Source organism: Mycothermus thermophilus (genome assembly GCF_041956435.1).
Source record: "Mycothermus thermophilus strain CBS 625.91 unplaced genomic scaffold VTJ04scaffold_6, whole genome shotgun sequence".
NCBI lineage: Eukaryota > Fungi > Ascomycota > Sordariomycetes > Sordariales > Chaetomiaceae > Mycothermus > Mycothermus thermophilus.
Genome location: NW_027191432.1, coordinates 128,555 through 144,124, shown reverse-complemented (window position 1 = coordinate 144,124; position 15,570 = coordinate 128,555). Strand labels below are relative to the sequence as shown.

Here is a 15,570-nt window from a genome sequence, read left to right as displayed (position 1 = left end):
TAGAAACGGATCATCCACACAGGTCATCTCACCACGGCGTCTGTACTGGGATTCGAGGGGATGTATGACATGACGAAGCAGCTTGAACAGGCATTTTCGAGGCTCGTATAGTCATACCTTTCATCTACTTGCTGCTATTGGCTCGATAAACGGATCTTTGGCCTGTTCCCTAGGAACTACTGTCGCAGGCCCGTGGCACCAACCCGAAATCTCTGCGATCTGTGGCTCGCAGAAGACTGACTGATGGATCGGTAATAGGACTACCGATACACAAGATTGAGGCTTAAGATGCGTTAGTGGGAGCCTAGACACCTTTCGTGCCAACGACAAGGATGTCGCACACTCCACACATTGTCAACTTGATCTTTCCTCACCCTCATCAACACCCAGCTTCAGCCACTTGTAGGGCTGGCCAGTCAGGCTATCGTCATATTCCCGGCCCTCAGGTACCAATGGCGACGTCCTTCCCCAATCTCTCAAAGGGGGCGCCTCTGGCGTCTGACACAGCACACCGTGAGGACGGCTTGGACAGTGAGGTTCCGGGACGGCGGCACAATCCAGGGGTCTTTGAACCCTCTTCTGGGATGCATGGATATCTAGATATAACACACCGTTGATGCGGCCGTTCCCTTGAAGGTCCCAGTCTGTCTCAGAAATCTGGCAAACCATCTGCTCAAATCTCCACGGTGCATGCTGTTGTGGACGACTTGCTATTGCATCATCTCATTCTTGACGACATGAAATCACGTTGATAGGCCATTTCTTGTATCACGTTTTGTTTAGTTTTATCTTTTCACCGTGTCTTCTGTTCGCCCACACCGTCTGCCATCTGCGCAATGTACCGGACCACACACTTCCGCTGGAAGTTGATGCATGCGGGATGCATCCTGGCTCATCTCAATCTCGTGGTTTCAGTGGCGACCAGCTACATCTATGACCTCGGGAGAAATGCTGAGCCAATACAATGGGCTGTCCCAGCCCTGACTGGCGCCAACCGGTGTGGTTCAGTCTTGAGCATGGCGTCCCCAAGCCCCTTTTCATTCGATGCCGCCAGCCACATCTTGCTCAAAGCCTGCTTTTTGATGGTAGGCACCCCTTTCTGTTATTCACACCATACGCCTGCTTGTCTCTTCTGTGGTGCTCTCCCCCCCCCACCCCCCCTCATTGACTAGTAAAGAAACGCTAACAGAGACGTTTTCCATGGCCCAGGGAACGATCGGATTTGTCCTCAACATTGTCCTGTTTATCTTCCTTCTGGCCGTGGAGCCAAATCGGATCACTCTGACCGAAGGGGAACAGCACTGGCGCAAGCTTGTAGTCACATTTTTTGGCTGTGTTCTCAACTTTCTGCTGGCATGCAGCGCCATCGGCCTGACTTTGACCTTGAGCACGAAGGTGACTGACTACAGCCCTCTGATTGCGCCATTGGTATGCACATACATTCAGGGGTATGTCGTCTATCTCGTCGTCTATCTCTTGGTCTTTAGTTATTATGACTTCTTTTTCTTGGCGGTCACCGATCTTCCGTCCATAAATACTCCCAGAGTTCTCATGCTTACGACGTGCGGTTAGAACACTTGCTTTTGCAACGGCGATATGCGACGCATTCAAGAACTACAAGGAAGGCCAAGATTTACTGGACTAGATTGGCAGAGGAAGGGCTTATACCTCATATAATACTCGCAACTTAAACGGTGTTCATGGCGTTGAGTGGCTGGGACAGCATTTTCCGGAGTTAGGTTGGTGGTCTGATCTGAGAATTACAACAGCTTGCTGCAGGCAGCATCTATACTTGACAAAGTAAACGGCTTTTCGAAGTTCATATTGTCATCCGAGAACTAAGCGTGACTGGCTTTTTCTGAGTTTGGTTATCTTAGGCCACTAATATGGTAATGGGTGGTGTGTGATGGCTTCTTCGCCTCCTTCCGTTCAAATCCATCACCTTTCCCAGATCAGTAAGATATTTGATCTCTTTCCGCAAAGAGCTGTATTAAATCTTACTGCAATTGGAATTCCGTTGTCGTGCTCGTCTACCACTCCCTCAATATTACTGGAGGGTCACCACCCTCCTCCTCACACCAACATTTCGAATAGTCTACCGCTCTCGGTCAAGGATCTTCTCTCAAATCTCATCTCGCCTGACAAGTTAGAGCTGAGGAGCTAAACTAACAGACGGAGTCAAACGCTACGATTCCTTTAGAATGTCAAGCGAAAAAAACTTCGGGATTGTTTTCATGGCTGCTCTTTGCTTATTTGACAACTTCCTGACCTATTCTGTCAGTGAGGGAATCCCCGAGTCGTCCTCCTTGCCCTCTTGATTCAGAAGGCATCCTTTCCGCGGTGGACGCTGACTGTATTCAAAAAAGGCTCATGGACGGGAAGCTTATAAAGAGCCAGGAGGTCTGGTCAAATCGCCTCTTCTAGTTATTTCCCGAAACGTGATCCGCCACTAAGACCGGAACTTTGGAACCACGGTCATCAGGAGCAACAAGATGCTGACAGCGGCGCAAACAACCGTTTTCAGCAGCCTGGAGTCGTTCTCGAGTCCAATGGCGGCAGTGGCCTTGGTCTCAGCCGGCTTGGCGTCAGCATGGGGAGCATCTGCAGGGTTCTTTTTTGGTGCTGCGCCGTGGTGAGCCTCTGATGACAGCATCAACCACGCCTTGACAACCCCGGTGTCAGCATGCGCGCGGACTTCTGAGTTGAGGTTTTTCCCATCCCCCAATTCCCCATACGACTGATCAAAGAGTTCATCTATCTCTATTCTTTCGACATAAGAAAGTGCTACGAGGACAGGTGCTTTATTCTGGAGACTCCGCACCTAACCTCTCATGTTCTCAGGGGCTGGAACTCGTCGAGCCAACTTGAAACCACCGGCAGGTCCGGCTCTTCCCAACATGGCTGCCATCCCCAAGAACCTTGCAGTAGCGCCCGCTTGGCTAGGTTCGGCGAGCACTGCGCCGTTCTCGTCCTCCATCTCAGAAACATCCAAGAAGCACAGTCCGACGCCAGGTCCAATACCCACACCCGCTGCCCATCCTATAGCCAGCCCTGATGCCATCGATGGACAATCCCGCACGATCCAAGGCCCATCTGCCAAGGAGTGGGAAAGGCACCGCGAGACCATCATCAAGCTCTACAAGCAGTATCCTCTGAAGCGAGTCAGCGAGATCATGAGAAGCCAACATGGCTTCGTAGCAAGGTAACTATGCTCTTCCCCGTTTCTATAACCATGGCCCGTTCCCCCTATTACCCCCAAGGACCCCAGGTTATTCTTTTGGATGTGTGATTAGCATTTGTTGTATCCGGGTTCCAACCACCTCTGGGAAGCATGAACAGCGCATGAATGGAACAACTGGCTGCACTCTGGTTACGCAGCACTCGGGCCGGGGAATGATGACTGGACGGTGTTTCCACTCTCGGAGCGGAATATGCACCGTAAGGTCGCTGACCTCGCATCCCTCTGCACTCATGGAAGCCCGCCGGGACCCTGATGAGCTGGCATCGAGTGGTCTAAGATAACGCTTTGTCCCATGCTGTCATTAAGCCCGGAGTTCCCGGTTCTCTCTCGTGGCATTGCCATTTCACGCCATCTCAGTGAAGACCGCTTATCACCGTCCCTCCAACGCTTTTGTTGTTCTGCACTCCCATCACTTCGCTACTTATCCTTCTCCTCTCGGACAGGCTGTATCAACATGACCTTGATTCGGCTTGCTGACTCTCAGGACAGCAAACGCATGTATGACAAACGTTTTCGGGAGTGGAACGTCTTCAAAAACGCCAACAGTGATGACCGCGTGCGGGCTGCACGACGAGCCCGGATATCCCCTTCGGCAATTCCACCAAGGGGCCCAGGAGATGGCAGCGGCATCTACAATCACTTCAATGGAGACGACCTTCGGAAGTCGGTCCAGTGTGCAAGAGCCATTGAACAGGAACACCGACAAACCTCACCTCTGAGCCGCTCTCCCACACCTTTGGTCGCCCATGGAATCTCATCCCCACCCTCATCTGGGACGAGTCAACATGTACGCCGAAGCATCAGCATCTCGGACTTGATCAAACAGGAAAACACTCCCCAAAACACAGCCTCTTCGACGGCGTCAACACAACATTCGAGTCCTGTTCACGAAGCATTCTCACAACTCAGCACTCCTCGAATAACACCTGAATCAAGCCCACGCTCATCGGAGGATGAAGAACAAGAAGGGCATTCGACTCTGGCTCTGTCTACTCCCCAAAGCCCATCTATGGTTGCCTACCAGTCTCAACTCCAGGACTTGTTTCAAACTCCACTACGGTCCATATTATGCCCAGATCAGCAAACTCGGACTATGGAGATTATCAGTCGCAAGCTTGGCGAATATTACGATTGGCAGCTGTCCACCATTCCGGAGGGGGTACTCCCCGACGACTACCTTGGCCAACGAACGCCAGAGGAGTCAAGGCGGTACTGGGATACCATCAAAAATGCCATCTATCTGGTCAAGATCTCCGTCAACTCAAAAGAAGATGTCGACCTTCGTCCTGACAGACGGGCGTGGTCCGCCTTCGCCGAAGCAGGCTCTCTTGCTGCCGGAGCCATGACCTCCCAACCCTTTGATTTCCTGAGAAACCTCTTTGCTACCCTTTCTCCGATCAACACCAGCGCGCGCCCTGAGCTCCGAAATATCCTCTTGAGGTTCCTCAGCAGCGAGGCGCAACGGACCCTGTCATCCAGCCACCCCATCACACATATATGTGAGGAGCTCCTGAACGACGAAGGATGTCAAGAGATCTCCCAACGCAGCCTGCAATGCATGCTCGACATCTTCAACCGCCGGCTACAGAGGTCGCGGGCCATCACATTCAAGCTCTTGGATTCGCTGGCAACGCTGCTGCGCCGAAGCGGCGAATACCGCGCCGGTCTCGAGATTGTCACGGAGCTGCTTCATGCCAGCCGGCCAGTGTTCGGTCCGAATTCGGACCAAGTGCGCTCTGTCGAGAACGAGCTCGCTCACTTCTACATGCTGACCGGCAACTCGGACATGGCCCTGGGTCATTGCATATCTGTTGTCACTCGGCCGCCGGCACGCCTTGGCGAGGCCCCCTCCTTCTACCAAGATGGCATTGCCGCCCATGCCATGGAGGATATAGCTGAAATCCACCAGCGTCGTGGGGATCTAGAGCAGTGCATTACCTGGCTGGAGCGCGCCGCGTCGATTGCCCTGGTTGTCTGGGGCCCTAAGGACATCGCCACCTCGCATCTTATTGACAAGATGACGAGCTTTCAGCGGCAGCTTGGCAAAGACCTGTTGGAGAGCGCAACCCACTGGGAGGCCGCACTTGCCTCAGAGACTAATGATTCAACTTAGGCACGTAGACATGGTGGCATGTTAAGGAGGGGAGTTTTGCTAGCCCACGTGTGGAGGCATTGCGCAGGTGTACTAGGTTGGAAATATTACACAATCCTTGAGTACCTTATCTTCTTCTAAGATCCACATCACCAAACCTCTTATCACGAGGTTCAGGTAGCAGGTCTCATAAGAGAGTCACAATCCAAACTGGCCCCATATCGGGCCGCAGGCTTCTCTCCCCCTGGTTCGAGCAGAACTAGCCATTGTTTTCTGCCACTTCTACGCCTCAACTGGTTGTACACGACCCTACTCCCCTCCTGTTTCTGTCCCTATTATCCGACGTCCGGGATCAGCACTGAAATTGAAACCCCAATGTGACTTTCTTAAGTCGATGGACCGCTTACCCTTTCCTATAGGACATCTCGTAAACAATTAAACTTCCCTGGATCAAGGCGGCGGTGGTACCGCCGTCCCCAGAGGCGGGTATCCCCTAAATATCGAGCCCCCTGGTGGAGGCGGTGGCGGGTAGACAAAAGATACGGGCTGAGATGCCGAGGGAAGGGCTCCCGTGTACGGCACGGGAGTTGGGGTTGATGAACTAGTGCTGGTTGTCGTCCTCTGGCTGCCACTGGCGTGGGAGTGAGGACTTGTTCTTGAAGATGATGATGATGACTTCGAGTCCGAGGAGGACCCGGAAGAGCCGTAGATCCCGTGCCGCAAATGGCGAGTGGATCTGACAATACAGATACATGCCACGAGTGCGAGGGCAATGTGGTTAAGTATGATGAGTGCCAGAGCATCGTTGCTCTTCATCTTAATAGCCGTTGCTTAAGCGGTAATTGGATCAGTTGAATCGCAACTGCAACGTTGTGGAAAGCTTTGAGATGCCTGACGAGATAGTTCGAGCGGAATGGAGGGACGACATCCCAAGCCTTCGGTATGTCCTCGAGTTAAGGCATCGCGTGTATCTTGGAATATACGAGGGTTTGTGCTCGTGTTTCGGCTATCAACGAAAGCTTGCCAACCTTCTTCATTGTGTTGAATTGGCTGTTTCCCCACCGCATCTCAAACATCGATGGTCTGTTTGTTGTGGCGGCACTGTTTCGGTAACAAGCCTGCCGCTTGAGGCCAAACGGATGATTGCATGTAAATAAAAGTGTTACAACATCAGGTACCTAGGGACGCTTTGGTACAAACATCATATGATGATCCACGTTGCTCAGCCAGGAGATCAATTAAGAACATACTCAAGTCGATGGGAACTTCAGGGCATCATCAAATATCGAATCAGTATTAAAAGCTCTGACAATTGGGCTAGAAGTAACAAGATGGCGGTTGGGACTCTTCCTCGATTCCGATTGTCTATTCGAGGTAACGAACGACTCTCCTCTTCTTCTTGTAAACGCCGGAACAACAACGTTTCACAATTCCATGACAGGTCGGTCCTTACGCAGGTAATTAGGCATGTTCACGCAAACAACGCATCATCCTCAAGGTATTGGTTCATTGATCGTAACCGTGTCCATGAAGTGGCCATCAAGTCGTGTATTATGGCTAGGTACACTGGAAATTCCAGGCATAATCTTGATCCTATGATGAATGAACAGATGCCTGGTATCTTCTCTCAGCCACGCCACACGGCCGGTCCAGGGGGTTGGTACTGCGAAGGCTGCATGCCGCTGTAGAGATTGACCAGGATGCCAGGGTCGTTGCTCCTGTATGCCCCCGGGAATGCAACTAGAGGGCCCGGAGTGCCGTTTCCGCCGTTGGTAATCTGAATCTGAGAGCACGAGATGTAGAACTGGGCCTTGTTCGGCTGGCTGGCCATGTGGAGGGCAATTTGCTCGACACGCAGGAGGTACTCTCCGCTCGGCGTGTTGGCCGGGATGGTGGCGTTGATGGTCTGATAGGTATCTGTCATAGCAGACGTAGTCAGTGGGCATGCCCAAGACTCACTCAAAAGAGATGATCGGACGAGAGTGAGTCCTTACTATGACCGGGCCAAACCAGCTGCCTGTTTTGATCGTACTCCGGCATGCTCGTGGCGATCTTGAACCACACGTTGCCAGAGCCATCCCAGGTCTTGGCTGACTGACCAGCTGGGACCTTGGCGAGATAGTACTGAGTTGGGCCAGGATGGTTGATTTGTTGGGTCGAGATGTAGTGGATGGTAGACCCGGCCGGCACAATCGCCACGTTAGGGGCAGTCTGCGAGCTGTAGCAACGGATGTCGGGGCTAGTTGGGTTTTCAATTCCCGACTTGCTCTGGTGGTTCTTTGTCATCCGAGTGACCGACCAGTCCCTCTCCTCAGGCTGCCCGTTGACAACGAGCCTGGGGAATGTGTCTAGCGGGAATTGTCAGTAACTCTCTCAGAAAGATCTGGCTCGAAAATTCTCGAAGATGGTCTTGGGGATCGGAAGCGTACAATGGGCTTGGGCAGCCGTGGCTGCTAGAAGCAACCCAGGAAGCAGCTTCATTGTGAGATTTCAACGTATCCTGGACTCCGGAGGTCTGTGTTAAGGGTAAGCTGGTAAACCAGGTTCACCCAGATGCTTGATTGTTCCCTGGCTCAACGACCGATGGCTGCCCTCTTATACCATGGGGAAAGATATAGTTCTCTCTGACTTCATATCCAGGGAGCAACATCATGTGCCTCATTCATGCTCTTGGTATTCTTGATTTGGGAGCAACCGGAGTCAACTCAAGCATCATCAGTTACCATATTTGGTTGACCAATCTTGGAGTGCTACTTCAAAGTCCGTCACTGGACATCCTAGATTTAACCAAGCCCCGTGAGCAACTGCCGGTATTCCGGGGTGTTCCAGATCCGGCTGCTGAAATATGGCAGTGAAAACAGTAGATATTAACTTAGATTAGCCCACGACGGTTCGGCATAATAGACTTGTTTTGCGGCGCTTGCTTGGCCTCCCCGTGTTTGAGAATGCCAGGCCACAGCAGCACCTTCGGATTTCACGTTCAAATTGCCAAGGACTTGGCTTCTGGTGAAGGTTCCCAACAGAACTGCGGAACGCGGCTGGCGGATTCTTGATGCCTAGCCAATGGACATTACTCCCGACGCTCTTCAACACAAAAGTTAGGTACTTAGACGTGAACGAGAGGCTCGCCTAATTGTTGAATAGGTACTTGGTAGTAACCTGAGCCAAACTGTGCTGGGCAAAGCGGCTAGGATGATGAATTGTAGTCATGTTCGATGCAAAACAACAGCTATGTACAAGAAGTTTCGAGCCAGGTACTTGAGCTGCCTGTAAGTCCTACCCCTTGGCACTCCATGGTCTATCACCAAGAATGGCCTCGGGGAGGGAAGGTCCACATTGACAATTTCCTTCTCGTCCACCCTCCTCTTACTCCGAACTTGTTTAGCACTGGAAGACCGGGGGGCCGGGGTTCCTGTACGAGGTCGGAACAGGCCAGTAGATGTTGATCTGAATGCCGGGGTCGGACGGGCTGTAGGCACCAGGGAAGGACACCTTGTTGGGGGGCTCGGTGCTGCCACCGCCGTTGACGGCGAGCTGGGCGCAAGAGATGTAGAACTGAGCGCCACCAGGGCTGCCGGCGCTGTGCAAGCCGATGTGCTCCGCACGGAGCAGGTAGTAGCCAGAGCGGATGCAGCGGGGGATCTGAACCTGGAACGAGTTCTTGCCTGTAGGGCCGCGGGGGCTCGGGTCAGAAGTCTGGAAGAGGTTGAGATGCCACAGGACCACCATTCACGTACCATCGCTAGACCACCTCAGCTGCTGGCCCAGGCCGGTAGGTTGCTCGTGGTAGATCTTGAACCACACGGCACCCTCGCCGGTCCACGAGTTGATATCCTGGCCATCGGGGACGCGGGCCATGTAGAAGGCCATCGGGCCGGGGTGATAGACGTTGGGGTTGGCGTAGTAGGTCACCGTGGAGCCGGCGGTGACGTTGAGGGTGGCCGGGGCGGCCTGGTGCCTGCTCTGGAAGCACCGGATCTGAGGCGAGTTGACGTTGCCAACGAAGCCGTTGTCCTGCCAGTTGTCGGCCCGGCGGACATACTGCCAGTCGCCGCCGCTGTTGATCCTAGGGAACGTGTAGTGGGCGGTGGCGCCCAGGGCAGTGCCCAGGAGCAGAAGAGCGCTTCCCAGCATGGTTCAGTATGTGGACGACTTGCTTGAGAGAGTCCCTCGTGTCGGCAGAGCTGGTGTGACAGACGGTTGCCCCGTTGGTGCTGAGCCCAGGGGCACCCTCAGGAATGCCAGCCTCTGCTTTTATAACTTCGGCCTCCCTCCCTTGCCTTAAGCCCATTGTCGGTATTTGCAGCCCTCTCTCCAGATCCAGCTTCTTCCGTGATGGGCCGAATTCTTCTTCTTGGCAACCGTTGCATTCCCGGATACCACCTTGTAGAGTTGCCCAACCTGGGCTTCGGGAGCCGCGTGCCGCCTTGTCCCGCCGGCTAAAAGCAAATTCACCACTTACAAGCAACACTAGTATTGTCTGTAATCTCCATCAACACCGTCGGCTCCGGATTCCGGCTTCACGTGTCCCATGGGGCCCCAGAAAACATCCTTGTTGAGGCGCTTGCGGGGTGCATAACGGTCACCCCAAGCGAAACATCCAGGGGGCATCATCTATGCTCATCCGCCCGCCTCTGCCCATTGGGGTTGCGTCATCTCTTTTGATTTTTTATTTCTCTGGTTGGTCAGGTGTTTAGTGCCTCTCTCTACTGAATGCATGGCGGGAGCACAACTGCCGCACTCCGATGGCCTTCCCAGGTTTTCTCTGTCCATCCTATCTTGCAGAGGAACTTTGTACATACTGTGAAGTGGGTAATGCGCGCAACAATGCCTCTGGCAAGGTCAACATTGACTGCCACCCAAATATGGAATTCCCCAAAGAATACCACAAGAAACCGATCCGTGTGACTCCACTACCATCCCGTGGACCTGGGGTTTATCCGGTCACAGTTCATCCAGACCGGGTTTGACATCAACCTGCTCCTGGACGATCTACGGAGTATTAGTGTACAGATGTATTGGCTATGGGCTGGGTTGATTTCCCCGGATGCCAATACTACGCGGCTAAGCCTTGTTCAACGTGAAAAAGTACCTACATGCCTCCGTACCTAAGTACGTACTTGTGAGGTATTGAGGGCGTGAATTTGTATCTACCAACCGCTTTGTCATCTAGTTGTCCAGGCGTGCTTCGGTGGGTTGCAGACACGGTCAAGGCGCAAAACTGGGACTACGCATTTTTGCGGTGCTCTCGGAAACTCCTAAGTACGGAGTACTGTGTATGTACAAGTTCACTCCAGATCCTGGGCTCGGCGCTTACGTACCTATATTTATTGGGCTCCCATCTACATATCAACACCCCTCGACAGCGTTAATCACAGTCACAGTCTTGGCCCATTGACATCTATCAAGTCTTACCGGGCCTCACGATGAAACACTGTCAGCTTCTCCCTCACCAAGAGGTATTTCCGGGCCATACATCCGGAACGGTGGGGCTGGTCAACATAGGAAGTTCGTCCTGTGGAGGAAACCCTGTGGTGTACCAGGTTAGACGATGAGAGCTTCTGCTGAATCAGGCCTTGGTCATGCCATTGGAGGGGCGGCTAAAGATGTACATCACAGTGCCACGGGCAAACCCAGTGTGGGACTCGAGTGATGGTGAATTCAAAATATTAATAGAGCTGGCTGCCCAACCTATCTCAAGGGTGTGGTACGTAGATATTTGCACGCCTTTGGTCCAAAACTTGATCACCGTACTATACTGAGTTGGCGTACCTACAACGATGAATAACCGTACCAGTTTCCCTCTTGAGGCTTCTGGTCCGTGACGCGATATGGCAGGTTGACAAAGGTTGTGACACTGTTGTCCAAGATAGCATGTTGAGGCCTAACACAAACGGCACAGGCTTATTCAGTGGTTGGGACGCTGGTGGGTAGGAGTGACGGAAATCTGTTGACGTCAGAAGCTCTCTTCTTTTGGTTACCGACCTGCCGCCTTCGGAATTGCGCAATAATATCATCGCCATTTACTGAGTCAACTAAACCCTCGGGTACGTATTGGAAAACGGTATGATCTATGTGAAGCCAACCAGATCACTCAGTGACTCGTGGGTGTAGAGGCTTTGGATACCCTCCGCATTATTCACCGCCTTTCGGTTGCCCGGATCATGGTGGTATGAAGGAGGAGAGGAGCCCAACACACAGAATGACCGGAAACTAACTTGGGTAGAGCCCCAGCAACTCACCATACAACCTGTGTGCCCGAGGTCACTTGAGACAGCGGCTCCAGTCCAACATCAATTCATGGTTTCCAGGCAACGAGCCCATGTGTTTCTCTGTCATTGGCGGCTGGATCCTCCCATCTGCGAATAGTAGGTAATCATGAAGACCGCAGATCGATGGGAAATCTCAATGTTGGTCTGGGCCAGACAACTCTTCAGGACTTCCCTGAAAGAGAAAAAATGAACACGGTACCTTGGGAGAGTCAGAGCTCTGGTGTGGTCATCGTAGATCGGAGCCTACTGGCAAGTTGATCCATTGGTTCTCCCAGATCAGGGTCTCCCCAACGATGGTGGAGTTCTTTGCAACGTTCGGTTGATCGCCAGTCAGTGCAATTCCGCCTGCGAACGGTTAGCTTCATGCCGGCAGTGAGCTCTGCGAACGGTACACGAGACCATGATTCGAAAGAGCAGCTTAGCCGAGCCGAAGCATCCGCAGATAGTATCACGCGGTCCGTGTTGGGTAAGCAGACGATGCCGGCAGAGCCAACCTGTTTTGCGTGGGACATCAGCATCAGTGTGTTAGAAACCCGCCCCCCCTCCCCCCCCCCCCTAAATTGCTGATTCGCCTGACATTTGTGTTAACCTACTATATAAAGGATGGACCGGCACGCCCTAAGAAGGGCAGGACGGAGTATGATTATTACTACTACTATATAAAGGTTGGGCGACTACCCGCCGAGACATGTGATCAAGGGCCCGCGATCTTCACCTCCAGAGTACTGTCGTACATGAAAGTGCTGTGTTCATTAGCCCAGTGACTCCTCTGGTGTGGTCATTCACAACCAGATAATACCCTCATCGTGCGGGCTCAAGGCTGCTGCGCAGCACATGAAATCCATGTGATGTACGGAGTATGCCAAAGGAGTCGCAGTTGCTGGAACTTGAGGGAACAGTCGTTTCGTGGCCACCTCTACATCCCCTCTGTCCCGATAATTGGAACAAGTTGTCATCACCAGTCATTTGGTTGATACTTCTAACACAAGCCGGCGTCCACAACAGTTCCGTCACCGGTTGTCTAGCCCGCCGTTTTGTCTACATCTCCATCTGCACATCCGGCGCTGCCCGAGTCAGTCAACTCAAATATCGCAAGACGAGGAATCATAAAGTACCTAAGTAAGATCGGTGGCATTCAGCCAGCTAGGCTTCATTAGCCAGCCCTAATCTCCCATTGCTTACGGCCCCATTTTCGATTGGTATCTGCTTCCGTTCGCCTCTGGGCAACCATCTCTCAACCCCAAGCTTGATGGAAGTTTCCGGATCCACATCCCCAGTCAATGACGTTCATGGTTCCTGGTGCACCTGATGTGCCGTGACATTTATTGTTTGTGTCTTCCTCTCGCAGTCCTTGCCTTTAGAGTTTCCGACTCATCTTGCGGATGGGCGGCAACACCTCCTTGGATGTTGGAGCCCGCGTGGGTCATGTGTAGGAGGAACCAACGCAGTGTCATTTCTCATGATATGAACCCTAAGGCTTGTGCTGGGAAGAAAAAGGTGCGGTTGAGATGTCGCTCGATGCAGAGAAGTGCGGGCTATGTCATGGATGGACACTGTCTTGGTTCAAGGACACTCGGTATTCATCTTGGGGAATTTCAGCTGGCCGTATGTTGGGTCCAAAACTGCCTATTTGACGACCCTGTACCTAGTCGGGTATGCCTGGTCGTCGCCCGGAAAGCGGATGGAGTGCGGAACCCAGGATTGAGGGTTAGGTGCTCCTCATTCGTCGAGACAAGATTGAAGTAAACAAGATAGAACATGACACTCCTGGCACACCAACAACTCTCCCTTCCAGGTTAGGCTGGGGACCCAAGGTTCAAACTTCCATCCCGACTACCCATCATTGAAATCAGACTGAGCCGTCGAACTACATCACACACCCCGGTACACTAGTAAGATAGGAAATACATACCTAAGGTACATATTTGAATCTGGCGTTTTCGTCATCAACTGACTCGGCCAGATCTAGTTACTCCGTAGTGAATCTGAACAAGTGGAGTGGCGCTTACAGAGTAAATAGCACCTCCATCCTGGGCAGTCGCCGAGTTGCCGCCTTCAAGTTGATGTCGATAAGTCGACGGAGAAATCCGTCGAGCACGTGCATGAATCAACCATGCCCCTGGCTGAAGGCCAGTCGAAAAATGCTGTCACGATGAACGTGGCCTTTCTGCGGGAAGGTGCCAGAATGTGTGGGGCCTGCCTAATCAAAGGCCAATGGGGACACACAAAACCTCCAAAGTGGAGCCGGTGAATCCGGGCGACCGGGGCTGGAACAGGGGGGTTTCACTTGGGGCGAGGTGGAACCAACTTCGAAAAGGCAGCTCCTGTCCCCCATGCCAAACATCTTGTTCACGTTTTGTGTTGGTGGTGGCAGTCAGCTTTGTGGGGACATTCCGACCTGAGTTCGAAGTCCTCCCTAAAAATCTCGCGACGTCCTGACCACCTGGGCCTCTTCGACAACCTCCAACCTCCTATCTACGAGCCTGTCCTGTCCACCAGGTTGCCGTCAATCACCCACCATCGCTCTCCCTCTACGGCTAACAACAGAAATCCGCAGCCACAATGGGTCTCAGCCCTCAAGTGTAAGCCCCCCAGCACCGCATCCCACCTGCGTCGCATCGAGGACGCGATGGCTTCGCCGTGACCGCGACAATAAGAAGATGCTGACAGAATTTCGCGCAGCACCAACCTGATCATCATCTTCGGGATGATGCAGGTCTCCAAGAAGATCCACTTTGAGGACCCCGACGTTCTCAACACATGCCGCGCCATCTACATCGGGAGCAACCTCATCATCTTTAGCCTCTACCTCTACATCAAGACCGTCATCGACAAGAAGAAGGGTGCGTGGTTCCCAGATTTGGCCTGTTGCTCAATACGCACAAACTGACGCAAGCTCCCGACAGACATGACGACGCTCAAGTATGTCGAGCCGGCACCCCTGGGCTCTAGCGAGGAGGGCAAACTGGTCACGACGACTGTCCACGAGTACGACATTGGCCAGCTCAAGAACCTCATGCGCGCCCAGGGCATGGGCATTGCCATGATGGCGTTTATGCACCTCTACCTCAAGTACACCAACCCGCTGCTTATCCAGAGCATCATCCCCCTCAAGTCGGCCCTCGAGGCGAACCTCACCAAGATCCACGTCTGGGGCCAACCCGCCATTGGTGATCTCAAGCGGCCCTTCAAGCAGGGCTCGGGCCTGATGAGCGGTCTCCAGAGCGGCCCCGCGCAGGCAGACAAGAAGACGGTCGAGGCGGCTGAGCGGGCTGGTCGCGGCGGCGTCAAGGAGGAGTAAGCGATACGACTTGCATAGGCTCATTTTTGAGGAGGGTTTATTCGGGAGTCTTGTACAATGACAACATTAGGGTACTTTATAGACGGGGTTTGTGGTGGCGCCAATGGCTGTCTCTGCTGAATGAACAAATCTAGTAATTACACAAATGCATGCCTGTCCAAGTTCAGTTTTGTCAAGTGAGATGGACTGCCCGAGTACCAAGGCACACTATGACTTCAGTTGGGGACAAGGTTCAGTGAAGCGTCCGGACAATTAACACAATGCTCACTGTGCCCGCAGCCATATCGCCAGTCAGGGAAGGCCAGTTATGTGTTCGTTTTTGGACTGCATTACTTACCTAGTCCTCCCGGTCTGCTTGTGTAGGTCTCAGCGATCGGCCGAGCTCGGGCGGCCGTCGGTGGCTTGTTGGTATCGCGGGGATCTGAGAGGCCAGGGTTGTGGGGCTCAATCCTCGGGGTCCACTTCTTCATCCTCAAGCTTTCATGTGCCAGTGCCTTCTCTTTCAGATCTCTTGCTTCCATCAACGCAGATTACCTAATTATAGAGAACCCGGAGGATATTGAATTTCCTTCTTTCCTCTGTTGTACGAACTGACTGTCTATCCCTGTGCGGCGCGCTTGACCAGACATTTCCAACTCCTACAAAGCCGCGTTCAACTTGGTCA

The 15,570-nt window shown here is 52.9% G+C and overlaps 7 protein-coding genes across 7 annotated transcripts; 4 read left to right on the top strand and 3 right to left on the bottom strand.

Moving 5' to 3' along the window:
* Window positions 1-836: 836 nt before the first annotated feature.
* Window positions 837-1,645, top strand: VTJ04DRAFT_8451 (uncharacterized protein; the record flags this gene model as incomplete). The annotated part of the gene is made up of 3 exons (XM_069366890.1): window positions 837-1,085; window positions 1,210-1,448; window positions 1,573-1,645. The coding sequence occupies 3 exons, from the start codon at window positions 837-839 to the stop codon at window positions 1,643-1,645; spliced, it is 561 nt and encodes a 186-aa protein (XP_069215273.1).
* Window positions 1,646-2,831: 1,186 nt separating this feature from the next.
* VTJ04DRAFT_8450 (uncharacterized protein) lies at window positions 2,832-3,206 on the top strand (the record flags this gene model as incomplete). The annotated part of the gene is made up of 1 exon (XM_069366889.1): window positions 2,832-3,206. One exon carries the CDS (start codon window positions 2,832-2,834, stop codon window positions 3,204-3,206), a length of 375 nt encoding a protein of 124 aa, XP_069215272.1.
* Window positions 3,207-4,334: 1,128 nt separating this feature from the next.
* On the top strand, window positions 4,335-5,354 carry VTJ04DRAFT_8449 (uncharacterized protein; the record flags this gene model as incomplete). The annotated part of the gene is made up of 1 exon (XM_069366887.1): window positions 4,335-5,354. One exon carries the CDS (start codon window positions 4,335-4,337, stop codon window positions 5,352-5,354), a length of 1,020 nt encoding a protein of 339 aa, XP_069215271.1.
* Window positions 5,355-6,960: 1,606 nt separating this feature from the next.
* VTJ04DRAFT_8448 (uncharacterized protein) lies at window positions 6,961-7,814 on the bottom strand (the record flags this gene model as incomplete). Its single annotated transcript, XM_069366886.1, has 3 exons — window positions 6,961-7,250; window positions 7,328-7,681; window positions 7,763-7,814. The coding sequence occupies 3 exons, from the start codon at window positions 7,812-7,814 to the stop codon at window positions 6,961-6,963; spliced, it is 696 nt and encodes a 231-aa protein (XP_069215270.1).
* A 900-nt stretch (window positions 7,815-8,714) lies between these two features.
* VTJ04DRAFT_8447 (uncharacterized protein) lies at window positions 8,715-9,467 on the bottom strand (the record flags this gene model as incomplete). The annotated part of the gene is made up of 2 exons (XM_069366885.1): window positions 8,715-8,998; window positions 9,071-9,467. The coding sequence occupies 2 exons, from the start codon at window positions 9,465-9,467 to the stop codon at window positions 8,715-8,717; spliced, it is 681 nt and encodes a 226-aa protein (XP_069215269.1).
* A 4,700-nt stretch (window positions 9,468-14,167) lies between these two features.
* Window positions 14,168-14,906, top strand: VTJ04DRAFT_8446 (uncharacterized protein; the record flags this gene model as incomplete). The annotated part of the gene is made up of 3 exons (XM_069366884.1): window positions 14,168-14,187; window positions 14,288-14,448; window positions 14,512-14,906. The coding sequence occupies 3 exons, from the start codon at window positions 14,168-14,170 to the stop codon at window positions 14,904-14,906; spliced, it is 576 nt and encodes a 191-aa protein (XP_069215268.1).
* A 20-nt stretch (window positions 14,907-14,926) lies between these two features.
* Window positions 14,927-15,376, bottom strand: VTJ04DRAFT_8445 (uncharacterized protein; the record flags this gene model as incomplete). The annotated part of the gene is made up of 2 exons (XM_069366883.1): window positions 14,927-15,036; window positions 15,244-15,376. The coding sequence occupies 2 exons, from the start codon at window positions 15,374-15,376 to the stop codon at window positions 14,927-14,929; spliced, it is 243 nt and encodes an 80-aa protein (XP_069215267.1).
* Window positions 15,377-15,570: the final 194 nt, after the last annotated feature.